This window comes from Drepanopeziza brunnea, assembly GCF_022702325.1.
Source record: "Drepanopeziza brunnea f. sp. 'multigermtubi' strain 214-2 chromosome Unknown ctg4, whole genome shotgun sequence".
Classification (NCBI taxonomy): Eukaryota; Fungi; Ascomycota; class Leotiomycetes; order Helotiales; family Drepanopezizaceae; genus Drepanopeziza; species Drepanopeziza brunnea.
The window spans coordinates 1,774,873-1,801,635 of record NW_027094067.1 but is presented as its reverse complement, the minus strand read 5'-3'; the positions used below and the strand labels follow the sequence as shown (position 1 = coordinate 1,801,635).

Here is a 26,763-nt window from a genome sequence, read left to right as displayed (position 1 = left end):
AGAGCTATTCTGAATTGCATATAAGTAGCTTTGGCAAGATTGGGTAGTTGCGAAGACGTTAGGCGGGGGGGGGGGGGACAGGCGGAGCGCATTGTTATGCATTTCACTCTTTCTGCTGAGGTGTTAGGTGTTATATAGCGACGTACGGTATCAAATAGAGGAAACTTGCATAGGTACTTCGTCCAAGTCCAAAATCCAGCCTTCCTATACAGTAAAAATATCTAAAAGCCTTTAAAGAGTAGATACTACGTCCCAGGGCGTAAGTATTACCCTTCGAGGGTAGGGTAACCAGGGAGTTTAAAGTGGAAACTAAACTTTTGAGGCACCCTCGAGGGGTCATACGTACGTACTAGTACTTACTGTAGGCCTGTACCGTGGGTAAATACGGTACTACCACGGTACAGGCGTAAGTATTACCCCTCGAGGGTGCCTTAAAAGTTTAGTTTCCACTTTAAACCCCCTGTTTTCCCTACCCTCGAGGGGTAATACTTACGCCTGCGACGTAGTACGTCCAAGCCCTCCCGCCCTATCCCCTCACAGCCAAGTCCCGCTCGCTTTCCCTTTTGCCACACACACCGCCAACCCACAGCCACAGCCACAACCCCCACCACCCCCCCACCCACACAACCGAAACCGAAACGATAAAAGCCGAACGAAAACAACAACAACAGGACCCGATCTGTCTGGTCTGGTCTGGCGCGAGTGGACGATATACTCCGTATACTAGTACTTAGTAGTAGTAGTATACCCCCCTGAGACAACCCAGCCCCCCATCCCCTCCCCAACAACCCCCCACACCAAACAGACCCAAAAAGGAAGAAACCCCGCCCTCCCCCCCCCAAAAAAATCATAAAAATCAAACAAATTAAATAAGAAATAAATCCCACGCAAAGTAAAACTCACCATCTCAAGAGCTGCACGGAAGAGAAGCTCGGTGGTGGGATAATTACGTAGGTACTTGGTTACTTGTTTATTTCGTCAACTAAGTCAGTTGGCCATTCAATCATTCGCAGTCAGCGGCAGTCAGCGGCAGTCAACAGCAGCAGCAGCACTAATAGCAACGGATTTATTATTTCACCATGACTGACTGACTGACTGACTGACTGACTGACTGACTGACTGATTGACTGATTGACTGGTGTCAATGAATAGGTGCGTGTGGTGGCTGGCTGAATGGTGGCTGGCTGGCCGGTGGCTGGCTAAGCCGAGGGGGAGAGGATACCCATCATGCAATCTGTAGATGGATGGCCCACGCTAGTGGGAGGGAGCTGCTAGCTGGCTGGGTGGGTCTGAAATAGGAATCGAACGCGAGAGACACTTATGGCTGAACGAGAGAAAGCAAGAGCAGAGAGGAAGAGGGGTGGAGAGAGAGAGAGAGAGAGAGAGAGAGAGAGACAGGGTGACCCTCCTCTCGTCACCCACCACATCTCGCGGCCAGCTGATCCTCTCTCACTCCCAGCTTGCGTCCTGGGAGCAGGACCGGCCCGCGCAAGTTCCAGTCCATTCCATTTCATTTTCACGACAAGGTCCAGGTTCACTCCATGCTTTCCACTCTTCCCATATCTAAGGCCGAGAAGCGAGATCCCAATATAAGGAAACAAAATCCCCACTACATGAATACCCAGAACGCCTGACTCATCGCTTATGCATCTTGTTTCCTCGCAATGCTCTGTATGCTGTGCGTATGTGTGTACAATAACATATGGCCAAGAAGAAGAGAGTGATACTGAAAGAATGGAAACTTCAACACCTAATGTTTCCTTCTTGGCAGAGGGTTGACCGCCTGAATTATTACCCGAACTGCAATTAGGTAATGGAGAAACCTCAGGAGTTTGAGAAGGGCTCCCCACCGGAGGGACTTTGTGACCTTCCCCGGCTGTCCACAGCCTCAACCGATGCTGCCGCGAGAATAGCTCGACCCGGCATCCGATGGGGTGCTGGGTTCAATGGCAACTTGAGATTTGATAGCCATGATCCATTCGTGTTGAAGTAGCTCGGCGGCCGAAGCGCGTTTTTTCGGATCGCGGATGAAGCACCGCTTCAGGAAGTCAATGCCCTCTGGACTAAGCTGCTCAATTGAAGGAAGCTGTGGCGGGTTGCCTTGTGCGATGTTGTACATGATAGCCCATTCGTTGTCGAGCGATGCCCAAGGTCGACGGCCGGTCGCCATCTCGAGGATGACACAGCCGAGAGACCATACGTCGACAGCTCCGGCTCGTCCAGGGTTCTCACCTTTGATAACTTCGGGAGACATGTACATCGGTGTGCCGGTCATAGACTTGTTTGCCTTGCCCGGTTCGGCAGCGACGAGAGTTTTGCCTTGGCGAGCAATGACCTTGGATGCGCCAAAATCAACGTACTTTATCACACCGTTGTGATTGAGGAGAATGTCTGAGAAAAGAGTCAGTACAAACTCAGACACACGCAAGTTTTTTTGGGGTGTACTCACTTTCTGGTTTGATATCGCGATGTACGATGGCACTCTCGTGTAAGTATGCAAGACCTTCGAGTAGCTGCAACGCATATACCATGATAACTTGCTCGTCCTCGATCCGCCCATGCTCCAAGAGTCCAGCTAGAGAGCCGCCCGAGCAAAATTCCATGAATATGTAGACCTTGTCTCGATGGACTTCGATGCCATGATACGACACAACGTTGGGATGGTCCAAGACTTCTAAAATATTCATCTCATCTCGGATCTGGCCAGCGATAGTCGGGATCAAGGATGGGTCTTGAAGTCGAATCTCCTTCACAGCCATTAGATGACCAGAGTCAAGATTGATAGCGGCGTAAACCGATCCGAATGTACCACCACCCACGAAGTTCCCTTGCTGCCACCGCATATTGACGTTAGATGCAGAGGAAGACAGGAAAGTCAGGGAACGGTCTGCATCGCTTGACTCCTCAAGGACTCGACCCAGTGCTTGTCTCTCTGCCTCTTTCTGTTTTCGGATATCATCAAGAAACGTCAATTGCTCTAGTCTTTGCTCCCGAACGTATTTAGAGGACTCTTCATCGTCCAGCATACGGCTCATGTCCATTTTCCTAAATTGACCAGCCAATGCCTCTATGCGTTGCTTTTCAGCCTGAGCAGCGAGTGTAGACCTCGCGCCCATAATGTCGAAGTGCGAGATCAGAAGTGACATGCAGCCTGCGACCTTGGCACGAAGCCGTGTATATTCGTCGTCACCTAGCGCCAGGATATGTTGACCTTGTGTCATCACCATTGCAAACTCTAATGCCAACACTGCCCATCGAAAGGTCTTCCGATCGGTAGCTATGCAGTCGTCGCAGACGAAACTTACCCAGTCCAGAGCAAGCTTGGTGAGCTTGAGGTTATTCATCTGCTTTCGATTACGGTCCATGTGGAGTAGGGATCTTTGCCCAAATTCCGTTGCAAATACGAAGCAGGTCTGTATAAGCTCCTGACAGTCAAGTCCTTCCGTTTGGTTTCTGACAATTTCGACACTGTCCATGATATTATTCGACAGCTTGTAAACGACCTTCTTGATTTCAGTCAACTTCAGGTTGACCTTTTTCAGATTTGACCGTTGCTCAACGACCATGTCCAAATGCAAATCGATCAGATCCAAGAATGCCTGTCTCGCGATCTGCAGTCTTGCCTGTGAGCCATCCGCAATCAATCTGAGATGACCCATTTTGACATCTGTCGCTGGCTCTCTGATATTTGCGTCGACCTGTCGTCCGTCCCACGGGACGACAACTTCGGGGCGCAAAACCAGGATGTAAGGGTTGGTGGGGTCCTCCTGGACCTGGTCTGAATGGTAGCATGTGCCGAGAATGGATTGGATATCCTGTGGGCGGTTGTATAAAGACGGAGAAGCAATAAGGAAAATTCCGTCGTGCTCAATGCTGGCAGTGTAGACCAAGAAATGTCCAGTTTCTATCAATCTCGAATAGAGGGTTTGGAGTTGCTCGTGCCTCATAGCGATGCTGAAGTCTGTGGCATTCTCAAAGCGATCGCTCAACACTCGTGAAAATCGTTGCAACATACGTTGCCGAACACGAACAGAGTCAAGGACCTGCTTATATCGTTTTGTCATTTCTGGAGCGCTTTCCTTCGGCTTTCGCTGGAGATCGCGTTCAAACGTGTGACTTAGACGAAAGAAAGCCTTATGTGTGAGCGAGCTAAATTGCTCTGCGACTTCCACATCGCCGCCTTGCAGATGGCGTCCGATCTCGTTGGAAAAGTCCCATTCCTGTTCCAAAACTTCAGCCTCTTTGAAAGTGTTCTTGTTGCCCCCGAGTTTCCAGTTCAGCATCTTGAAGTAAAACTTCAAAGCATCTAGTACAACCTGATCGAAGGAGTCGTCATCAATACACGGAGGCAAATCCCATCCAGCTTCTGGTTGTGAGATGGTCAGATACTCTTGCTTGATGCGAATAGCAAGTTTCAGGAGTATTTGGAATTGCGAGATCATTTGCTCTTGCATCATTAAATTATGCTGCGCTGTCTCTTTCATCTTTCTTGCAAACTGAAGTCGGACTTTGATAATCTCTTCTATCAGTCTTGATGGAAAGTTTATGAGTGTCAGCAATTCCTCGATATAAGGTGGAAGGTGGCGTTTTGCAAATCCCTCAGAATTCTGAATCAATGTTCTCTTCGCTTTCATGATGACCTCCGAGACGCCCAAAAGGATGCTCTTTTCGCCTTGAAGGGATCGTAGACCATCCTCCTTTAGCAGCCTATCGATGAACGAAGACTCGTCAGATAGTCCATTGCCAGACGGAGACCGCTCCTTTGCTCTGTTGAAATCCAGCTCGGCGTTCCCAACCCAATTTTGTAGGATCCCGAGTTCCGTATTAATCAGTTCTGTCGTATTATGCCACGAGATAACAGCATCGCAGGTGGCATGGAACTGTGCAGATGCGGCGAGTTTGTTGGCTGTTTCCAAAGCAAGCCGGGAGGGAAAAAGACTTTCGCACTTCTCGATCTTCGCAACAACGTCCCGCACTTGGTCCACGGATGGTTTTCCTGCTTCGCTCTCTCCTTGGACCTGGAATCTGATTATCTCGTCGAGTAAGTGATCCAGTGTTGTCCGTGTATCTTCAATCATCCTCCGCTGTGCCGCCAAAGTCCGCCCGCATAGTTTTGAGCGTACCCCGAGCCATATCTCGGTGTATAGATTCTCTCCCTGCTTGTCTGAGGCCCCTATCAACCGTTTCTTTTCCTGCTTCACGACATCTCCTGTCAAGACCGAAGCGAGCATGCTGTGCCACTCTAATCTTTCTCGATTCGCAGGGTCCTGGAGATCTTCTTCGGTGGGAGCCATACTGTCATTTCCGTAGAACATTATCGTTTCCGAGTCGTATGCCTCGCTACCAACTTGGAGCTCATTGGAATCATCATCTTCTGTGTCCGAGCCCGTCCCGTATCCCGCACTCGGTGTCATCTGCTCGAAGTAATCCGCCGGTTGCACTTCTTGCAGTCGCTGTAGATAGACTGGTTGCTCTTGACGGTAGAGTTGGTTTGCATCTCCTCTACTGAAGCGAGACACTTGTGAGTGTGACCGACTGCGCTCCCCAGCCTGCATGTAGCCCGGAGTTTGTGCTGGTCGGCGCGCTGGTGCGTATGTACTCGAAGGTGTGCGCGCAGGCCCTGTTGGCCTCTGGGGCCGACTTGTTGCGCCATTGAGCGCGGGAGTGCCCGGGGTGAACGGTGTGTATACTCCACTGGCATCCGAATTGCCTCTCTGGCTACGCTGATTCGAATTGATGCTGTTCATGGACGGCCGCTGATCGAGCATAGCAAGTGTCGGAGGATGAGGAGGTCGGCTTTCGATTGCGACCAGACCATCCTGGGTCTCTGCAGAGGAGCCAGACCCTCCCGAATCGCTCATCAGGGTGTGAGGACGCTCCATGACCCGGGGGGATTTGAGATTCTCCAGATTATCTTCCCGCGCGCTTTCAGAAAAGCGTACTGCTCGCGGCGACAAGTCCACACTCATGGCGAGAACGGACGGCTGGCAGGACGAGACGAGGCAATTTCGTCGAATCTCGTTGACGAGGTGACGGCGGGACGGATTTAATATAAACAAGCGGGCCGGTTCTCGAGCATGCTGGTACCGGTATCTCTGGCGAGAGCAAGGGACCGCGGTCTGCTGCTGCTGATACCCCACGTCCGTGTCGGTGACTGCTTGGCCCGAGCTGCGGAGGGACAGAAGAGATATCGCGGAGTGCGATGCGCGCTGTTGTTGTTGTTGTTGTTGTTGCTGTTGTTGCTGTTGCTGCTGTTGTTTTGATTGTTGTTATTGTTGGTTGTTGGGGATTGTTGTTATTGTTGTAGTTAGCTCCCCTTGTTGTCGTCTCGACGGTCCTGTGTCGATGAGGCGAATGCTGAGCCGAGCCAGGCGTCGATTTGAAGCCTGAGGTGTTGGTTCCGTACACTGTAATTGGATAAACGGCATGTCGGAGGCGCTACAGTACAGTAGTGCAGAGAAAGTCGGAGAGGTTGATCGGGAAGTGTGGCGGTGAAATGACCTGGGTGACGCGTCTTTGTGACTCTGATTGCGGAACATGTGGCTTGCATTCTGGAGTACTTGGACTTGTTACAGTAATAGTTCATGCATTATGATCTCGACAAGGTATTAGGTATTAAGCCGGCAATCTTCTTGTGTACTGACTGCTGTCACGGTGTACCGGTACACATCAACATCAAGCAAGGGTGGCCGGTGCGGCAGTACAGAGTATATAGTCGGGCTTATAAGCTTCGCAATCTCTTGGAAAAGGCTATAGCCCAGCTTTCAGTACCGGTACTCTATCCTTAATGTCACCCGTCTACGAGATCCATAGGTCGGTACAGCAGACAAAGTCACCGCCATATTTTCTCTCTCTAATGATATCACGGAATCTATAGGTAAATGAGTCGTTGGGAAACCGCAGGGAGAACGGATACCAATAATGATAACACAATTTTTACTTAGAGCAAGCAATCTTGAATGTCGCAATGCAGATTAATGATGGACAATGGCCAACGCTGTTGATGCTGTTTGAGGCAGAATGGCGGCTAGCAGCTTAAGAGAGAAACTAAAAAAAATTAAAATTTTATTTTTCAAAGAAAAAAGAAGAAGAAAAAGAAAAAGAATAACAAAACAAGCCCATTGAATCTTGCCGGGTAGCCAATATAAATAATTTCTCTCGAGAAGGTATGTATGCAGCGCCCAAGGGTAGGTGGTTGTGGGTATCTCCCGAGGTAAACCCGCACTGCGCGTTGCCGAAAGACCTATGCATCTCACTCCAGCTGTACATCACCACCAAATCTAATACTCAGTACATTCGCAACATTTCAGCAGCCTTAAGATAAACCGGGGCCATTGTCATTGTGCGGAGTAGTGAGAACCTCATGACACGATACATCCATAAACCATTGATATGTCAAGTCAGACCGAGCACCATGCTGGCGACGCGTCCCAAACGCGTTCTGGCATCCTGACGCCAACGTCTGAAAACACCAAGAGCCTGAGTGATGGCGTGGCCTCTGGAGGTAAGAAGCGCAAGAGAGAAGGCAGTTCCATAGAAGATCTGCTGAGAGACAAATTTGTCGTTAGGGTCGGTAAACGACCCCTTGGAAGCGGCAGCATGAATGGCTAACGTTATGTAGCCATATCCAGCGACTGGGTTCGTCAAGTCCCAGTCTCTCCAGCCACTGATGCTACTGCCACGATCCAAACTGCCGCTCTCATTCTTCGACTTTTACTCCACTGCCAAAGGCTTAGCCAAATCGAGATTATTCGAAGCACACGTCAAGATATTGGAGTTAGAAGAGCGCATGGGAAGCCAGCCAACCGTTCTGGTCGCAAGATTGAATGATAGTCGGTTACTATACGCGGTCGAACGTGAAAGTCATGGTCTCTACGTGCTGTGCCAGCTTGGGTCATGGATAAACCTACATGATTTGAGAGCGGCAGCCGTAGTTTCGAAGCAGGAGTTACCAGAGCGAGCATGTCTCCAGGTCCCTACCATACCAGAACATACCTCCGAAACGAGCCAGTTCAGCAAAAGTAAGCGTCTGGCAATTGAGGCTATCCAGTCCATGGTGAAGCGCCCACCGATAGGCCTTCTCACAGAGTCTCAGGGAGATTCCCTGTCTCCTGCCAACGAGCCGGAGCAATTAACTGTCGACACCCCTCTCCCCGCCCAGAAAGCTCCCAGACAATGTGTTGAAAGCCAGGAAAACCACAACCTTGCTGCGGTGGATGATGTTCTATCTCAGCCCACGGCAACAGAGATATTTGAAAATGTTCGGACACAATACTTGGAGACACTCTATCTTTCTAAGGCTTCATTGGCATATTTTGTGAAGGGTCCATTGTCACGGGCTCGGGCGGCGTTCCATCTTGACTACGAGTCCACTCTTGATCTCAACGATCATATCAATTTCTTGGAAAGTCTGGTCATGTCGAATCCCATATTGGATAAGAAGTACCGTGGTGGGATTCCGAACTTTATTTCTTTGGTCGACATTCGGGATCATAGTGCAGAGGATGCTGCCCAAGCAATTGCAAAACCCAAGAAGAAGAGGATTAGCAAAAAGATGAAGCCTGGAAAGAATGGATTGTATCCAACAGAAGAGCCTCTGATCCGGGAGTGGTGGGCAGCCCATGATGACGATGCCGAGATTGGCGCGCCCGGTTCTTCTCGAGAAGAACTCACCAAAACTCGTATATACCAGCTCCGTATCCGGGAAACTCAACTTCAATTGATCATTATCCTGGAGATTCTGGCACTCCGGCCTTTGGCAACTACAGAGCACAAAGGAGAGGGTTTGCCTTCTGCGTTGCCTACAATAGAGGCGGTAGAGACGAAAGACAACTCTTCCAAGTCAAAAAAAAAGGCCGACCATCTGACAGTTCTCATTGATATGCATATCGATAGATTATGCATCTGGCAGTCCATCGCTCTCGAATTGACGAATGCACCTACCAGTGAATCGCTTAAAGCCTCTCCAAAAAGTTTCGACTCCGGCAGCCAACTAAAACATACAGACAATGTTCTCAGGGACTTCTGCGTCGAAGTCATTACACCATTGTAAGTATTCGAAGTTCTAACTTGAACTCATCTAATCGTTGTAGTTTCCAATCACGGCTCCCAGCGATCTGCGCAGCTATTAACAGAAAGTTTGGAGGCCCTGTTGTCATGTCGCCTCCCAAACCTAAGCTGTCCAAGGCCTCCAGTTATTCTGGTGCCCTCTCACGACCTGGGGCCGCTACAAAACGACCAGTCCCTATAAAACCCGGCCGAAGTTTGAAGCGTGTTTTGACAGACGATCGAGAGCGAAGAAGCATGTCTTCGGGCCCAAACAAAAAGATAGCTCTGATGAGGTCGGCTACGATGCCCATCATCCCAGGAATGAAGAGGGAAACAAGCGAAACGCCGTCAATATCAAGCACACCAGCCATGGAGCCACACTCTTTAGAAGCATCTAGGGGCGGGGTGTCAAACTCGAAGCGCTTTTCTCGGCCGGATATAGATCCCAGCAGTCTCTTGCCTGAGAAGAACTCCAAGGCGAAGAAGAAGGCTCTAGTTGACGAACAGCTTAAGGAGGCGATTTCGGCCCTGAAAAAACCGAACCGTGAGCTTGCTGGGCAGGCGTTGGCAGAGATAGCTGAACAAAGGACAGTCATATCAAATTCTCGGAAATCCAAGAAGCCAATCAGGAACCCCCCTCTCCAGAGTGTCCAGATATCTGCAACGCCTAAGACCAATCGACACAAGGATATGTTCCCTGAATCCCAGCAATCAAGCTTGGAACGGATGGTTGGAGAGGTTTCGGTGGTTCCCGTATCAAGCGCACCTCGGATACCACAATCCAGTTCTCGCTCTGCTCAGGGTGCTTTTCCAAGTGTTCAAGCAACACCATCACGAAAAGTTGTTCCTGCCCTTCCGCGACCGGGGAAAGATATGGACTCTGGTGGTGTGCCATCTTCGCCGTTACACTTTCGTCGATCAAGCTCTCAGCTTTTCACCGCGGTGCCTGACTCGGCTTATAAGGATTTGAATGCTGTCGTTTCTTGCGGACTGAATGAGACACCGATTAAGAAGAGGCCAGTGAGCAGCAATGAGCACAGCCATCTCGGTCTAGCGGGGATTGATAGCGAGAAGGAGAATAACCAATCGACAATGAGGCGTGTAATAAGTAACGAGTGCAAAGAGGCGTTGGGTAAAGATACAGATGACTCAATTTACAAGGCGCTGGGATGGGATGACAACGATCTCGAGGACCTGGCATGACTTGACATGAACTGTTCGATGGTGTTTGGTTTGGGATAATGACTGGAAAGGAAATACATAGCATGGCGGGAATAGTTCGGTTGGAAGGGCGTATTGCATAGCGCTGGTGCCTGGGCTCTTGTAAGTAAGACTATAGATTTGCCTCTGTATGGCTGGAAACGATTAGAATCATAAGAGATATTACAAAGTAACTAAAAAAGTCAAAGGAGTTGATGGAGGTTTCTGGTCTGACCCGCACGTGCAAACAGCAAATCGCGCTAGGCAGGAGCATTATCTAGATTTCCATCAAAGGCCGGGCACCGAATATAATCAACACAATTTTTCAAGCCTTACAGCACAACATCGCGCGCAATATCAAGTCCAAATTTGAGATAGACCCAGGCTCGCTGCCTCCAACATAGCTTCAGCGACGCGCTCCCCCAGCTCTTCGAACCTGAACTCGCGCGCAAGCATTTCCCTCCCTCACTCGGATCGCAGCCATGGACATCTTGCAAGGTACCTCCTACCTCCCCCTTATCTCCACTCCCTACCCACGAAAGCAAAAACAAATCTAACCATACCCCCCTCCCCCCCAAGACTACGCCCTCCTCACCTTCCCCATCCTCCACGACCTAGAGCCGTACACGACGCCCGTCCTCTCAACCCTGAATACCATCCGGGCGAACCTCGCGCCCCTCGCCCTGCCGGCCCTCAACCGCGCCGCGATCCTCGCGCACGAGTCTCCCGCCATCGTGTCCCTCGGCGTGCTGCTCCTCATGCTCCTGGTCGCGATGCAGATCCTGGCGTTCTGTCGCCGGGTCATGATGTTCTGGGCCCGCGTGGTGGTCCGGCTGGTGTTTTGGGGGGCGGTGGGCGCGGTGGTGAGCCTGGTGTGGCAGAGGGGGCTGGAGAGGACGCTGGGGGATGCTGTGGCCTGGGGGGTTGGGCTGAAGGATGTGTGGTGGAGGGAATATAGGCGGTGGGAAGAGCTGCAGGGTCAGGATCAAAGTGGGGGATCGGGGCGGACGACGGCGAGGAGCGCTTGGAGGTGATAGGCATCTAATTAGGGGGGAGGGATTTGTGGCAGCGGGATAGTAAACTGGGATGTGATGGTGGAGGCCGACATTTGGCACTCACGGCTGGGCAATTGGGCTGCATACCGCTCACGGAAAATGGCGTTGGGTTTTGGGGGAAACGGAAATGTATCTGTGGGTGTACAGAACAGGATATCATAATGAATGAACGCCTACGCTATGCATTCCGTGCTGCCACACCGTATTCCGAACGCCGAATCCAAGACCTGACCGGGGAGACATTATCAATCTTCATCGCCATATTCCATGTCTACTTCGTCGTTAGGTTCCTTCGGTTCCTGTGACTCGTTGAACTGGATCGCGTCGTCGATATAGCTCAAGATGCTGTTGACACTATCCTCATCCTGCACATCCAACCGTAGATATGACACCATGCTGAAGGCGTCAATCAGTCCTGCGACCGCCTTATTCAGCCTCTTGAAGCTATTACCCTTCATCACCGTCTTCGAATCCGCCGTCTGACCCTCTCCAGTATCCGCCTCTCCCCCAGTCGGATCGTCGTCCAAGAGTGTGACGTCCGGATCCAAGAAGCGCTTCAGCTCCCTCTTGCCCACCTGCCCCTTCACCAAATCCATCTTCGATAGGATATTGACATGCGGCACCTCCAGCATAATCATCGCACTCATCGCGCTCAAGGTCCCGGCAAAGAACTTGGCGCGGTCAATTACAAACGTTGCCTCCAGCAAATACGCCGCGCAGAGTCTGATATCCAGCGCCCCAGTCCTCGTCAGATGGCGCACCAGCGCAGGCAGGATGGGGATGTGCGTGTACAGCTCAATCTGGCCCGGCATATCGATGATGATCAGGTACTCTTCCGTCAGGGGGTCGAGGGCCTCGGTGAGAAAGTCCAGGTTCTCCATCAGGAACTCGAAGCAGTAGATCAGGCCGCCGTTGGGACCGAGGCCCATCTCCTCCATAACATCTTCGAGCGAGATCAGGTCCTTGATGTCGAGATCGGGCTGGTGGGTGAAGTCCTCGGCGGCGGGGTCGAGGTTGACATAGAAGCAGGAGCGGCGGTTGTTGCGCAGGTGGGTGATGAGGGACGAGCAGAAGGTGCTCTGCTTGGTCTTTAGCATGGGGCCTAATTGTGTCGGAGAGGGGAACCAAACGCACTTTGCCAGCACCGGCAGGACCCATAACCATGACGCCGAACTTGCTCATGGTTATCGATGTTGGGGGGTGGTTGGTGGGGGTGGGAATGTAGTCTGTCAGCCTTTCTTTTTTTTTATACTTTTATGTTTTATTTTTTCCTTGGAATACTGAGAAGGCTGAATATTGATGCCTTGCATACAAGGCTGGATTTCTCGGCCTTCGCTGGGATCACACGTTTGGTTTGCTGGAACTTGGATGGGTAGCGATGGAACCGCTATGATGGTATCTAGTAGCAGCACTTTCTTGGATCCTGATAATCAAGCGAGTGGATTAATTATGAAGTGGAATAATTTCCATGTTGAGGGTGAGATAGATAGCTGGCACTGAAACGCATCTCGGCCATCTCCCCATACGAAGAGCCTATCCGTACTCCGTAGAGCCAAAGGCGGTGACTGATGGCGCAATCCAAAATTTCTTTTGGTGAGGGGCACTGGTCGGGCTGAATGTGGTCTAGCGTCTCAAATTTATGCCTTTGGCGACTTCATGGCAAACAATACGAATCCTCCCAATGCCCCTCATTTTCTTTGTAAAACCCCTCTTCAAGCTTCGCGTACTCCGTCTTGTCTCTCTACACTAACCATACCAAGCTCCACCGCCTAGAGAATTCTTCCCTCCTCACAAGAAAACCTCGAGAACCTCCCTTCTCTTCTCTCTCCTCTCTTCTCTCTTGTCTCTTCTCCCTCCTCTTTTCTCCCACCTTTTGGCACTTCACATATCGCAATCATGTCTACCAGCAACGGTGTGAAGCCCCATCACAACCAAGGGAACTTCCTCTTTACCGTAAGCTCGTTCTCTGACCTGCGCGCGCAATCGATTACTGACCATTGTCTCCAGTCCGAGTCTGTAGGAGAGGGCCACCCGGACAAGATTGCTGATCAAGTTTCCGACGCAATTCTCGATGCCTGCCTCGCCGTCGACCCACTCTCCAAGGTTGCGTGTGAGACTGCCACCAAGACCGGTATGATCATGGTCTTCGGTGAGATCACAACCAAGGCCAATCTCGACTACCAAAAGGTCATCCGAAATGCCATAAAGGACATCGGTTACGATGACTCGAAGAAGGGTTTCGATTACAAGACTTGTAACATCCTGGTTGCCATTGAAGAGCAATCTCCCGACATTGCACAAGGTCTGCACTACGAGAAGGCTCTCGAGCAATTGGGTGCTGGTGACCAAGGTATCATGTTCGGATATGCTACCGACGAGACGCCAGAGCTTTTCCCCTTGACCCTTCAGTTAGCTCACAAGCTCAATGCTGCCATGGCCGCGGCTCGCCGAGACGGAAGCCTCCCATGGCTCCGACCCGATACCAAGACCCAGGTCACTATAGAGTACAAGCACGACAATGGAGCTGTAGTCCCAATCAGAGTAGACACCGTTGTTGTCTCTGCTCAGCACAGCGAGGACATCACCACCGAGGAGCTGCGCAAGGAGATCCTGGAGAAGATTGTCAAGAAAGTCATCCCTGCCAACTACTTGGATGAAAAGACCGTCTACCACGTGAGTATTTCCGCACGTTCGCCCTGATATTTTTGCTAACGAGCTTAGATTCAACCTTCGGGACTCTTCATTATTGGCGGACCTCAAGGAGATGCTGGTCTCACTGGCCGAAAGATTATTGTTGACACCTACGGTGGATGGGGTGCTCACGGTGGTGGAGCATTCTCCGGAAAGGATTTCTCCAAGGTCGACAGATCCGCTGCGTACCTCGCCCGCTGGATCGCAAAGTCATTGGTCAACGCCAAGCTGGCTCGCCGTGCACTCGTCCAACTCTCGTATGCCATTGGTGTTGCAGAGCCACTTTCCATCTACGTTGACAGCTACGGCACCTCCGAAAAGTCCTCCGCTGAGCTCGTAGAGATCATCAACAGCAACTTTGACCTCCGTCCAGGTGTCATCGTCAAGGAACTTGACTTGGCCCGTCCAATTTACTTCAAAACTGCCAAGAATGGCCATTTTACCAGCCAGGACTTCAGCTGGGAGAAGCCAAAGACCCTGAAATTCTAAATACCCCATCTTTACACATTTGTTACGAATATGGTAGATGACTCAACATCCTCTACGGCGATATGATTTGACGACAAAAAAGTGCATGGTCTCAACGACCTTAGCGGGCCATGGGGCGGAGTTCATTGTAGCGTTGGTTTTATGTTTGACAGGATCTCTTTCCCTCTAGAAATTTTTTTCGTTTTAGGGAGTTTGTGAGGCGGCACGAATCAGGAAGATAAAAGTCTTTCAACATAGACCGTAGATAAGGCAAGCAGGTCTCAGGAGCGGCATTTTGATTTGCCCGGGAATCACTCACTGCATCATAGAGAGCAGCATGGTGCTTCTGGCGTTTGGGAGAACTTCAACAACTTCTTCTGGCCGGATAGGGTCCCTCGTCGGACACGAGAGGACCGATTCGCACATGATACCACATTTGCCGCTCTCTTACAGCTACGTGCTAGCATGGGGAGGTTTTTTTTTGGGAGATAGTTGCGCAGAATAGAACCTGCGTGCTACCTATCTACTTAAGCTTAATCTGAATATTGGTGATGTTCGTTTCGATCCTCTGTTCGTTTGATCCTCGATCTGCCTCTTAAGTACGGCTCATGTCAAGCTCTCCTGCTTCTTGGTATCTTCGTTCCTACGTTGCTTCTCCTTGCATTCCTTTTTGTTATCTTACTCGAAGCAGACAACATATAACGTATGTCAGCCTCAATGTATATGTCTAGCGCCGCATGTTTGGTCGAGGCGTGCAATACTAGTTGGTGGCTCAAGTTGGAACTTTCCGGAGCACCGAAATATCTACCTCGAGGTGTCTTAGTTAGTTGGCTCCAGAGCAGCCCAACCTCGTTTGATATGAAGTTCAATTATCATACGCACATGACTTCTGGGCAGCGGGGCTTTGTAAGCCATGCCATATCTTCCCATGCCTGACATCTCATGTCACCTGTGCCTTTTGCCACCTGTGGTTTGCGCTCATGGTCGTTTTTGCGATTTGACTTTCATCGCAAGGCACTGAAGGTTCTTTTTGAATTGTGATTTTCAGAAAATACCTTGGGAGTCTTGTTTTGGTCCAGTTGTCTCGAGGAAAGGGGCTACCGTTGCCCTTGGATAGGTTAGGTCGCGTGAGGAGCCAGCCGCCGGCCGGGTCGCCGAGGACGAGACTAGGCTGAACCGGCTGACCGGCTGGCTGTGTTTCGTAATCGGAGAATACTCTACATACCATGCAAACTACCCAACAAACGAACGAGCGTCGTTCGCTTAAGAACAAAGGTTGGAGAGATAATGGAAGGGCCTAAGTTTCCCATCTCACAGTACGTGAAAGCACATGGTCGAGACACTTGGCTTGGGAATCGCGGGTGCGGCCAGAGTGGTTGCGTTTCCTTGCTTCTTATCTATTCGAGTCTTCGCCACGGAAATTTTGTGATAAGTCAGTATGCTCCTTCTAGTATTCGTCCGTCTGGATCTGCTCTCCTCGGTGTGTTTGAACAAGCTAGAACCTCTGTCTTTTTTTCGCACACGAGGTTGAGGATACCGTTTCTCTCCTCCCCCCTTCCCTCTCTATCTAGCTCTTGAGCGCTGCCCATCTCCTAAATCCTTGGAAAAGCCAACGCAAGTAGGTCGCCAACGAAAATTCTCTCGGCCGGCGCATCTGGAAAAAAAGAGCAGCTGTGATGAATTGCGCCTGGGGCTGCTGAGAAATGTAGACTGGGCTACTGGACTGGATTGCACTGGATCATTGGTTCTTACTGTCTTGTTCTTCGGCTGACGGCGAGTTGGAGATATGATGAGCTGTGTGCGGTGGTTGAGCATTTTCTTTTGGGGATTGGTGTTGATCCCGAGTACAAACTTGATATCAGGCCATGTAGAGAATCCCTTCGAAGAAATACAGTAGCACAATCTGAACCGTTAAAGGATACCAAGACTGCTGTTGGGCTACACCTAGGCATTAGCCACGATCCAAGGCATTAAGCCAAGCCAAGCAATACGTACATACCCAGCCAGCGAAGTATCTAGGGACTACTACATACCTTGCTTATATTTATATCCAGCACCATACACAGACAGTCCTTATCAAGCGATTAAAAATGTATAAGCGTCTGGCATCCCCATAACAGTTGCGCTTGCAAAAGCCTCACATGCATACATAGCTAAGCTGGGACGAATGAATGAACAGGCCACTTGGGAACCGATCTTTCCCCTCTCCGCTCTTCAGAGCGCGCATCTGGTTTCTGGAGAAGAAAAGACCGAGGTACTTATCACTACCGAAGAGAATTTCAGAGGAGCCTTGGATAGCCAGAGTTCACAGAACTAGCTACGATCTTTCTACACACACAAAAAAAAAAAAGAAACCCGCCTTCCTCCCCCCTTTCTCGTCACCATGACCACGAGATCCGAGATTTCCTTCGCAGGTCCCTTCGGCGTAGCCTGAATATCTGTCAGTACTCTCCTGAAAAATATCATTGGCAAAAATAAATAGATAGTTAAGCACGCTATTACCTACCTAGTACAATAGAGGCCCTACCCCCGAGGAAGACTTCTTCGCCATCGTTTGCTACCTTGCTACGATGAAACGTTGAAGCTTCCATCTAACTGGTGACGTCTTGGCATGAACCAATGATTCCGATTCCGCGATTACGGCATTTGATCCTGTAAGACGTGCCGACGTCCCCATTAACAACAAAGCACTTTTAGAATCACGAGTGTCAGCATATACACACATGTATTTGGCGATGTGATTGTGGAGTTTGAAACTGGAACCACTTACCTCCTGGGTGCCACCATTCCACTGGGCATCTGCTTGGGCAAAAAGATCGCAAACGGCTTTGGTTTCGGACGGTTCTCCACACACACATGTTTGCCGCGTTGCGCTCACGGCAGAGATACTAAAGCGATACGCAAGTCAGCAAGCTAGCTAGCTATACAAGATATAGGAAGACAGGTTGGATAGGCTACCTACAAAAGCACTGTAAGCAAAGATTTGATAGAGACCATCTTGATAGTATAAAGGGTTGATGAATGGCTTTTTGGGGGGTGGGGGGGGATTTTAGGAATCGAGTATTGTTCTGTCGACGATAGCACGGCGGATGAGTGAAAGACTTTATATATTCGTGTTCTATAAATAATATGGAGATTGAGCTAAATGTAGATCTTAGCTAAGACCGTAAACGATCAAAAATGCGGTCACTTTGACTTAGAAGGTTAAAAGGGAAACGTTGATTGAGTACTACTAGTACTACGTATATCCATTGGAGCTCGGGCTATTGACGAGCACTAAAAACTCAATCAAGCGCTTAGTAATAGAAAAGGGAAAGGTTTTTTCTTTACGTATACTTGCCAACCAAATCTACAACAACGTCACAGGCGTAAGCAAGTGTTACACCCTGAGGGTAGGGCAACCAGGAGGTTTAAAGTGGAGATTTAGACTTTCAAGGCATCCTCAGGCTGTAACACTTAGGCCTGTACCGTGGTACTTCGTAAAAAAGGTTTTTTCTTTTTATGTACTCTACTTACGTGCAACACTTCGGTTACTTCTCGATTTATATATAACATCAACTATGTATTCTTTTCCTTTTTACTACTTAATCAATAACTGATTAATAATGAGAAAAGAAATGCTTGAGAAACGGCTGGCTACATCGCACTATAAAGGGCTATTGCTATGTAATAAGTTCTCGAAGAGCAGCTGACTGCATCGCGCTATAAAAAGCTATTACTCCCCCCATGAATAAATGTCGGACCCAATGTAGGCCCATAGATCATAGAGCGGTGGGTTCTTAATGGCTCAAAGCCCTGTCAACTCCACTTTATAGACTAAATACTGGCTCAAAGATACTTTTCAAAGCTGAATCCTTGTAAGTTGATTGGTTTAAGCCCTGGTAAGATCTCTCACGAAATTATACTTTCGACATTTGTTCATGGGGGGGGTGGAGAGTACGAATCGAATGCTCGAAAGACGGCTGGTTACACCGAGCTGAAAAGAAGTATTATAATAAATTGAATGCTCGAAAGACGGCTAGCTGCACCAGGCTAAGAAAGGCCATTGCTACTTCTATAAACTAGATGCTCGAAGAACAGATAGCTGCATCGCGGTAGAAGAAGCTATTTTTATAAATCATACAATGGTAGCTACGAATATTACTACGTATGTAGCGAAGTCCGGAAACCTTACCCCCGAGCTTGCGGAAGGTCGCAAGTTTTAGCTTGCGGCCGGGCTAAAGCGTTACATTTTGTCTGTAACCTTCTAGAGCGTATTTCTTATAGAAATTTAATATAGCGTCAAGTAATGTTGAAGACTTCGGAAGGCAGCCTTGCACTACGACCGAGGCGAAGCGAGGTCCTCTGGCCCCGGAGCTTGCGGAGGGCCTCCAGGGAATAGACCGCGTATACTAAGTATAGCTGATTTATGATTGAAGCTACGAAACCTTTCTAATCATTGTTAGCTTGGCTGATGCAAAATCAGCTTTAAATAGTAGTACGTAGTAAGTGAATCAAAACCATCTCCGAATTACCTACGCCGTATACTTTTCCGTAAAGTATACCGTATACTTCGTAGTACTACGTACATTGGTGTAAAATGCAGCTTGAGCAGGCCCGCCGTGCACGGCGAGGCCAGCAAGGATAAGAGAAGCGAGAAAAAAAAGATGAATTAGCGAGTAGAATCCAACGTCGTACATAAGACCGAAGCGAGTATTTTCGGCGCTAGTTTTGGTAAGAGGTTCAAACGCATATACAGTAGTAGTATAACATTTCGAGTTCATACAGGTACAATATAAATAGCGAGTTTTTTATCTGATAAGATTGGTTTCAGACACAAGAAAATTATCCTTAGCGGCCCCTCGCAAGCTCCGGGGCCAGGGGACCTCGCTTCGCAACCGTCGCGAATAAAAGGCTGCCTGCCTTCCGAGGCCTTTCATATTACTACGTAAGTCTACAGAACTTTCTACGTAGTACCACGGTACAGGCCTAAGTATTACCCCTCGAGGGTGCCTTAGAAGTTTAGTTTCCACTTTAAACCCCCTGTTTTCCATACCCTCGAGGGGTAATACTTACGCCTGCGACGTAGTACGTAGTAGATGGCTCAAAGCCCTTTCAACTCCACTGTATAAACTAAAAACTGGCTTGAAGATACTTTTCAAAGCTGGATATTTATACAGTAAGTTGATTGGTTTCAGCCCCGGTAAGATACCTTGCAAATGTTACGGTGGAAGCGACGCTACTCCGCAAGGCAGGTTACGAGGCCTTGGGTACGTGTATGGGTTACACGTTACCTCGTGACCTCAGGTTCCCGTCTTGGCACGCCTGCTTATAAGACCTTATCTCTAGTATCTAGTTCTCTTTTCTTCTTTTCATCTTTCTTTTTAAGTATCAAGCGTACTCTTAAGTAGTAATATAATAATGCTTTTGATGCTTTTGATAGGCGTAATATAAAGAGAGATCAACCTCAATTCGCTTAGAAGCATTATATCTATCTCGTTGCTTTTATCGAAAACCGATTTGCCTTTCGCTATTCGATTGCTACGGCTGTCAAAGGCAGTAGTAAAGACATTTTGGCTTCTTTCTGGTTCTACGAAATAAGTACTGCGTTACCAGTAATAAATAATCTGATCAAGGATCGCTGGAGATAGGTGTATATCTGAGGTCTCCTGATATTACGCCACTGGACAAAAAATCTAAAATATAGAGAATAATGACAAACACTGCCGATAGATATGTGCACTGCGGGGGCAGTGTACAGCATGGTAATAATGAAGAAGACCGAGATGAGCAGGGCGGGCGTAGATGCAGCTATCGCGGTGAAGATGAGGCGGATTTTTGGCTAGGATGAGGAGGACCACCTGCAGGTTTTTGTCCTTCCTAGCTTTGTTTTATATACAGAATTGTAATGACCTTAGGGAATGGGACTAAGCCGTTCATAAAGGAGCGTGACGCGATTAGTGCACTATGCAAACTATCCATACGTAGTGTTTGAATAGATACGCCCTAGCGCCAAATGAGTAGTGAGATGAAATGAAATAAAATCAAATGCAAGTGAGTCATGCCTCTTCCGATCATAATTTCGGGAAGTATGAAAGTATATGCTAATGTTTTGCAATATACTAATTCCAATGTATTTCGCTATTTATCATTGGCACTGTGATGTCAACGCAAGGCCGGCAAGGGTTTTGTTCTGCGTAAGGCGTTCGTTCTTTCCTAATGCGAATCGAAGAGCTAATAGGATTTTGAGATGCTGTATAACTTATGCAGCTCATATAGTCGCTTTAGGCAGCTGTCTTCAGACTTTGTCAGTATTTGAGCTGGAACGCTGGACAGACTCATATATAAAACCCAGTCAGTTCCCTATCAGAGACCCATTCTTGAAAATCTGTCCTATGAAACATTCATGTAGTCTACCAAACCTTCCTTTCCATCATGGCGGTCTTAATTTCAGACTACAAGACCGATACGCTCAACAAACTTCCAAGCTTCACAGAAGCCGGCCTGAAGTTTGATTCAGTTGATGGCAAAGCTTTCATTGCTGGTATCATGGCACCATTATTCCAAAAACACGAGGTTGAGAACTTTCTTGGCCTACAACTCCTCCATCAGCACTTTACCCTCCAGCCTGGAGGTCGTCTCGTGGACTTCAATGGCACATCGGTCCCCATCAAACCCGAGGGAGATCTAGCATCAAACATGACCACAACTACCTAGGACCTCGAGCAAAGTGGCGACCAGCTCCAGCTACATCCTCTTGAGTTTATGCTTAATTCAGGCATTACCAATTTGGACCAGGCTTCTCAATGGTCCGATCCCAACTCTCAGAAGTTCGTCTTCTCTACGCAATCCTTCTTCCAGATATTCTCAACGGAAGTGAACGAGCACGGTGTCAAGGGGCTATTTGGCTTGACCCGATACCCTGGGGATGGATTTTCGGGCCGTGTGGAGGTGAGGTTGGCGTAGGCCGCACTAAAACATCAACCTGACTCCTGCTCAGGTTAGCAGACTCCCACCTCTGACTTTCTCTCATGCGAGATCTAATATCTTATGAATAGGGCGAGATCTTTGCAGCTGGGAAGGCCCGGGAAGCAGCATGGTATTTCACAGAGGATTTCACCAAGCGTGGCTGCAGGTGCCTTTGTCCAGAATGTAACGGCGTGCACAAAGGTCACGGCTCCCATATAATCACACAGTCTTGTTGATTGTGAAGATCGCTCCCGTGATTGTATCTCGGATTCGGTTATTGAGAAGAGCCATCAGGCGAAAGCCTCACTTGTTTGTAATTTCATTAGTATGACAGGATTAGCTTGTCGAGAAGCGATCCAGGAAATTCACAGGACTAGGATCGTGTGATGGAGCGACGCTGGGTCTCGAGGATCATGGCTTCAGTAGTTCACTGGAGGTCCACGCATAAAGGGTTCTACATAATGATTTTGTATCTCTCTTTAGATAGGAGCTTCGTGCTCAACTTTGTATTCAATTCGGATCATACAAATTACTCGTACTTGGAACTGTCTGTTTGTTTACTCTTTGTAATTCGCGTTACCTCTTATTGATACTACTACTTGGACAAGCAACCGAAATCCTAAGTGGTATCTGTTTCAACAGGTTTGTTATACTTGTAATAAATGTGTACACGTGAATTGGGGAACTGAAATCATTCCTAAGCATTCTCTTTGACATTATCCCAGTCACAAGCACACATTTCTTCGTGAATATTAGCTTCGCTTATAGCCTTGAACCACCAGTATCTTCCGCTCTCGTCGGAGCGAGTAAGTAATTGTTGATAGTCGCTTGCAATACCACCTTCAAAAGCTCTCCCCTTGATACAATCAAGATAAATTTGCCTGTCTCGTTTCCTTACAGTAGTATTCTTCTTCTGCCAATCGAAAACCGACTTTTGTAATGTGTGTAATGGACCAGAACAAATCCGGACCGGCTCGTGGGTAAAAAAGCGTGGATATACTGCAGCAAATTGAAGCGGAACTATATCTGCCCACCCTAAATCGATCACGCTATAGGCAGTAAGTAAGTATCACACAAAATGCTAGACTCTGTACCTTTGTACGCCCGACTTCTCATCAACAGTAATGTTATCAGGACTGAGGTCGCCATGGACGAGTACGTAAGGCACATCGTCGAGAGCCGGGATCCATTACTTTTCTATCAAGCTGGACTGTCTGCGGCATCCTTCGACATCCCCACCCCTATATTCTTGACGTTCTGCTCGGTCTATCTTGCGAATAATTTTTATTTTGACATGTTCTCTTGCAGAGGTGCCTTTATAGAAGTTAGCGATGCTGCGAGTTTTGTTCTGGGAGAAATACTAGCCATGCTTCTGTATCTTGAGGAGGTCGATTGTTATCCTGGCTATTGCGCGCAGAACTCAATCCGATCTCCAACATCTATAGGATAATCGTCCGTCCAACGAAGGTTGATGCCATGTATCCATTCTAGCGTAATAAATGGAGCATGTATAAGGTCGTTCCCTTCGAGGGCATACTTGATGACCTTCTGGAAGCCTGTGATTCCGCAAGTCTCGCTGGCTTTCCGGAATTTGACTTCATTCGTCAATACGTATAAAGTCCCTTCCGTAGAATGGCGTTGAATGCGCATACAAATGTCCCTTCCCCTATGATCCCGAAGCGCATAGACAATGTTCTCACCGCCACCGTGTGGTTTTTTGTGAGTGTCCAAGATGAAGGAGCACACGGAGCAGGGCGGCCTTTCCGTGAGCAAGCTCGCTTGCCTACAAATTGGCTCGCGGACACGATCCAGCATAATTAGCTGAGCCATAACGTTGTTGTACGTCCTTCCGTCTTTGCTCCGTCCTGCCCTGTCTTATCTGAGGTGCGACTGGTGCGGTACGAATAGGCTGAGATTATCAGGTTCAGGGGATACTGGATTTTTCGGTGAGGGTCTCTGCAGATTGTGTGTTGAGTTGAAGATCGGAGTGGGGGTATTTGCAGCGGCTTTTAACAAGAAGAGAAGGAGAGCTTGTGTTCTGTTGGAAATGTTTCATAGTGATGACATATGGCATGAAAATAGGAAACATGCGCGAGGATGTGACGATGGGCTTGTTAATGGCGGCGACGACGACTAAACATATTGGTATCAGGGAGAACGCAGTGACTGTTGTACACTTTGAAAATTCTGCTACATTAGCTAGGAGAAAGTAGAGGCGGATAGAAGAATTAATATGGAAATCATCACAGGCACACTTTTCAAAAAGCAGGGAGGGAAGTGGAGTATGAGATTGTAAACAACGCTTTGTATCAGGTGTACCAAAGTACAAGGCCGGTCACCATCCCTAAAAGAGGGGAGACACCACAGCCATAACGCTTCGAGAAAATCCAGCCAGAGAACCTGCACAAGGTCCGAGGTCCTCCCAACAGGCCCAAGAATGTTCATTTCCATCGTGGAAAGACGCTTCGTGAACTAGGTGTTGGACAACTCCTTCAGGAACCACCAGTTAAAAAAACGCAAAAGGTACAAGGAAAGTTTCCAAAAAATTCCACGACAGTAGCGTCATTGCTGTTCTCCTATGCTGCAGCGTGCTACCACTGTCTCCGAGGGCCAGGAGCCTCAAGCTCCTCCCCCCAATCCATGTGAGGTGCTGCCAGGCGGAGGTGTATCGTAAAAAGCGTGTCAACTCTGATGCACGCCAGAGGGTGTATTCCGACTCAAAGCCATGCCCTTCCAGTGGTCACGCTCAGCTTTCAACTTTTCGATTTCATCTTCGAGTTCCACATATCGCTCCATCTTGCGTTGTCGAGATTTGCGAGCAGCCAGAGTGTTACGCGCTCGTTTTACTGCCACCGGGTCGTGGGGGTCTTCAACAACGATTGGAGCGAGAGGCTTGTCTCGCTTTCGGATGCCAGCACTAGGCTGAGTAGATGCAGTGGCAGAGCGACGATGACGGAGTACTTCTGAAACTTCGAGTTCCTCCTCCGGCAGAAGAGGAGACTCGCTGACTTGGGTTTGTTGTTTTTCAGCCTTTTTATCCTGAGGGAAGAGAGGAAACCATGCGTCGCCGGTAACAGATCGATCGTCGTAGGGAGGAGCGTCAACTTGTCCAAAATCGGGCGACTGGTAGTACTGCGATTCGGGAGTGGTCAGATTCGTGAAAGCAGATGAGTTCGGAGCAGTCCCGAAGGTATCGCGGTGCAAGTCTGAAGGAGAGATAGTATCCATGTTGGCGGAGCTTGAGGAAGACAGGTTCATTTGTGGATCGTACGTGGTTGGCACGGCGGGCGAAGAGTGGGCGGAAGGAAATGAGCCCTGAGTCATCGCCTCACCCGTGAAGGCGGTGAATTGTTCAAAAAGGTCCATATCTGCGTGGATGTGTGAGTCACCAGCGTTCGCAGGTAATGGGTGGGTGAATATACCTTGCATAACCATGTTGGGCGCTTGCTGGATATTGCCAGTTGATTGCGAAAACAGGGGGACTTGAGGACGAGTCTGTCGCGGTTGCTGTCGCTGCAAGGTCGCGGCAGACGGGGACGCGGAGGAAGCGTAGAACTGATGAGGACTCTGCGCAGGGAGATTAAACCGATTGGTGAGGACCGATGGGGTGATAGAATGTCCAGTTGCTTGAATGATCGCGGTTACTCGTTGATTCTGCGAAGACTGGGCAGAGTTGAGATGGGCTGAGTGTCGACGATATTGGTCTTGCGTGGCTTGCGTGTTGAACAGACTAGGGGTACTGCGAACGCTGGGAGAGCTCCCGAACAGAACGAAGTCCTGATGTTGCGATTGCGGACTGGGCTCGCGATGGGAGAGATCCTGATACTGGGGTTGCTGAGAAGATTGTGCCGGCAGGCTCGATGAACTGGAGGGAAGCCATCTTGGGTTAGAATCCGTGGTGGCGGGAGAGTTGTTAAAGTCGTCGGGAATTGCGAAGCTGGAGGCTACGTGGAACGACAGATTTTCCGGTGAGGGAAAAATTGTGGAGGTGGGGTACTGGTTGGTGAGTTGGGACGAAATGGTGACTGAGGGTACCGGAGTAGTCGGAACGACTGGATTCAGAACATGGTGGACGTGCGTCGCTATTCTGAGATTGTTTGTTGGGTTCTGGTTGTTGTGGTTGCGGGGGTTGAAATTCAAGTTGTTGTGGTTGTATGTTTGTGGGTAAGAAGATGGGGATTTGGGAGAAAAAGAGAAGGTAACGAAGAAGTGCGGGAGGGGAGACGAATCTTTTTGTGGCCGTGCGGCCTGAGGGCTAAGGGTCCGCGTTAGGCCAAATCGGGTGTAGCGAGAAATGAGTCACAGCGAGCAAGCGCTAGGGAGATACGGGAATAGTGTGGCTGTATTGGCACTAGTAATGTGGATTGGATGGGATTGAGCTCCACTTTGGCTTTGGGCTTTGGATGGTGACAAGTCCGTCATGAAATCACTGCTGGTAACTCGCTCACTCCCAGTACCAAGGGGGAAGGAACGGTGACGAGGGATGGATGTCTTTCTACTTACCGTTCTATCGGTAAGTACTGAGGCTCAACTCTTAGGAGCATCCTCTCGCTTGTCTCCAACTCCCAATATCTAGTCGAGTCCGGTCCAGTCTAGGCCAGCCTAGTCCAGTCTAGTCCAGTCCAGGCAAGCGTACACGTACTATCCCCTGGTGCCAAAAATCCTACCTACTCGGCGAGCAGCCTAACGGAACCCATGCTCGACCCCCAATACCGTAAGTCTGTCTACCGAGACACATTACGGCTCGCCGAAGCCAAAAACGCCTTGCCATACAGAGTACGGTAAATGAAGGAAGGCTGTTTGCGTTTGCAGGCCGTTCCGCTCGAACATAACGTTCGTTCGTGGGCTTGGCCTTGATATTGGGCGTTGCACCGGTACATACCGGGTAGCATCGCCATACATACCTACCTCGGATGAATCAAACCAAACCTTTGCCACGTCTTCTTCTTCTCCTCCTCCTCCTCCTCCTCCTCCTCTCTTCTCTCACCCCGCAGAAAGCCTCGGCGGTGCAGTCACTCAGACAATCTCCTTCCGCCTGCGGCTGCGACGCTCTCATCCGGCCGATGGAGTGACTGGTTGGGTGGTACTGAGGCACTGATGCTGATGCAGGAGAAGACTGCTGCGGCCTCAGGGCTTGCATACTCCCTCCGCACAGCCTCCACATGTGACCTCTGCTTACACCCTGTACGAGTACCGGTATACCGTAGTACTACAGTACGTAAATTGATCGGAATTTAGCGAGGACCAGGATATCGCGGGGTTAAATCAGATCAGCTGATTGAACATCGAAGCACGTGGTGTTTACTTTTCATGTACAGAGCCGACGGAAAGACCTGGCGTAGGTAGCAACGTA

General features: G+C 49.2%; 8 protein-coding genes across 8 annotated transcripts; 4 read left to right on the top strand and 4 right to left on the bottom strand.

Moving 5' to 3' along the window:
- Positions 1-1,888: 1,888 nt before the first annotated feature.
- Positions 1,889-5,969, bottom strand: L3040_003298 (uncharacterized protein; the record flags this gene model as incomplete). Its single annotated transcript, XM_007293683.2, has 2 exons — positions 1,889-2,391; positions 2,450-5,969. The coding sequence occupies 2 exons, from the start codon at positions 5,967-5,969 to the stop codon at positions 1,889-1,891; spliced, it is 4,023 nt and encodes a 1,340-aa protein (XP_007293745.2).
- Positions 5,970-7,392: 1,423 nt separating this feature from the next.
- On the top strand, positions 7,393-10,251 carry L3040_003297 (uncharacterized protein; the record flags this gene model as incomplete). The annotated part of the gene is made up of 3 exons (XM_007293684.1): positions 7,393-7,569; positions 7,622-9,048; positions 9,093-10,251. The coding sequence occupies 3 exons, from the start codon at positions 7,393-7,395 to the stop codon at positions 10,249-10,251; spliced, it is 2,763 nt and encodes a 920-aa protein (XP_007293746.1).
- Positions 10,252-10,730: 479 nt separating this feature from the next.
- Positions 10,731-11,282, top strand: L3040_003296 (uncharacterized protein; the record flags this gene model as incomplete). The annotated part of the gene is made up of 2 exons (XM_066154412.1): positions 10,731-10,746; positions 10,828-11,282. The coding sequence occupies 2 exons, from the start codon at positions 10,731-10,733 to the stop codon at positions 11,280-11,282; spliced, it is 471 nt and encodes a 156-aa protein (XP_066012377.1).
- Positions 11,283-11,548: 266 nt separating this feature from the next.
- L3040_003295 (uncharacterized protein) lies at positions 11,549-12,485 on the bottom strand (the record flags this gene model as incomplete). Its single annotated transcript, XM_007293685.1, has 2 exons — positions 11,549-12,382; positions 12,438-12,485. The coding sequence occupies 2 exons, from the start codon at positions 12,483-12,485 to the stop codon at positions 11,549-11,551; spliced, it is 882 nt and encodes a 293-aa protein (XP_007293747.1).
- A 714-nt stretch (positions 12,486-13,199) lies between these two features.
- Positions 13,200-14,549, top strand: L3040_003294 (uncharacterized protein; the record flags this gene model as incomplete). Its single annotated transcript, XM_007293686.2, has 4 exons — positions 13,200-13,256; positions 13,311-13,976; positions 14,025-14,073; positions 14,521-14,549. The coding sequence occupies 4 exons, from the start codon at positions 13,200-13,202 to the stop codon at positions 14,547-14,549; spliced, it is 801 nt and encodes a 266-aa protein (XP_007293748.2).
- Positions 14,550-16,320: 1,771 nt separating this feature from the next.
- On the bottom strand, positions 16,321-17,459 carry L3040_003293 (uncharacterized protein; the record flags this gene model as incomplete). Its single annotated transcript, XM_066154411.1, has 6 exons — positions 16,321-16,400; positions 16,845-16,892; positions 16,969-17,019; positions 17,104-17,152; positions 17,233-17,350; positions 17,425-17,459. The coding sequence occupies 6 exons, from the start codon at positions 17,457-17,459 to the stop codon at positions 16,321-16,323; spliced, it is 381 nt and encodes a 126-aa protein (XP_066012376.1).
- A 3,417-nt stretch (positions 17,460-20,876) lies between these two features.
- L3040_003292 (uncharacterized protein) lies at positions 20,877-21,407 on the top strand (the record flags this gene model as incomplete). The annotated part of the gene is made up of 2 exons (XM_066154410.1): positions 20,877-21,104; positions 21,159-21,407. 2 exons carry the CDS (start codon positions 20,877-20,879, stop codon positions 21,405-21,407), a joined length of 477 nt encoding a protein of 158 aa, XP_066012375.1.
- Positions 21,408-24,092: 2,685 nt separating this feature from the next.
- Positions 24,093-25,290, bottom strand: L3040_003291 (uncharacterized protein; the record flags this gene model as incomplete). The annotated part of the gene is made up of 3 exons (XM_066154409.1): positions 24,093-24,778; positions 24,833-25,149; positions 25,208-25,290. The coding sequence occupies 3 exons, from the start codon at positions 25,288-25,290 to the stop codon at positions 24,093-24,095; spliced, it is 1,086 nt and encodes a 361-aa protein (XP_066012374.1).
- Positions 25,291-26,763: the final 1,473 nt, after the last annotated feature.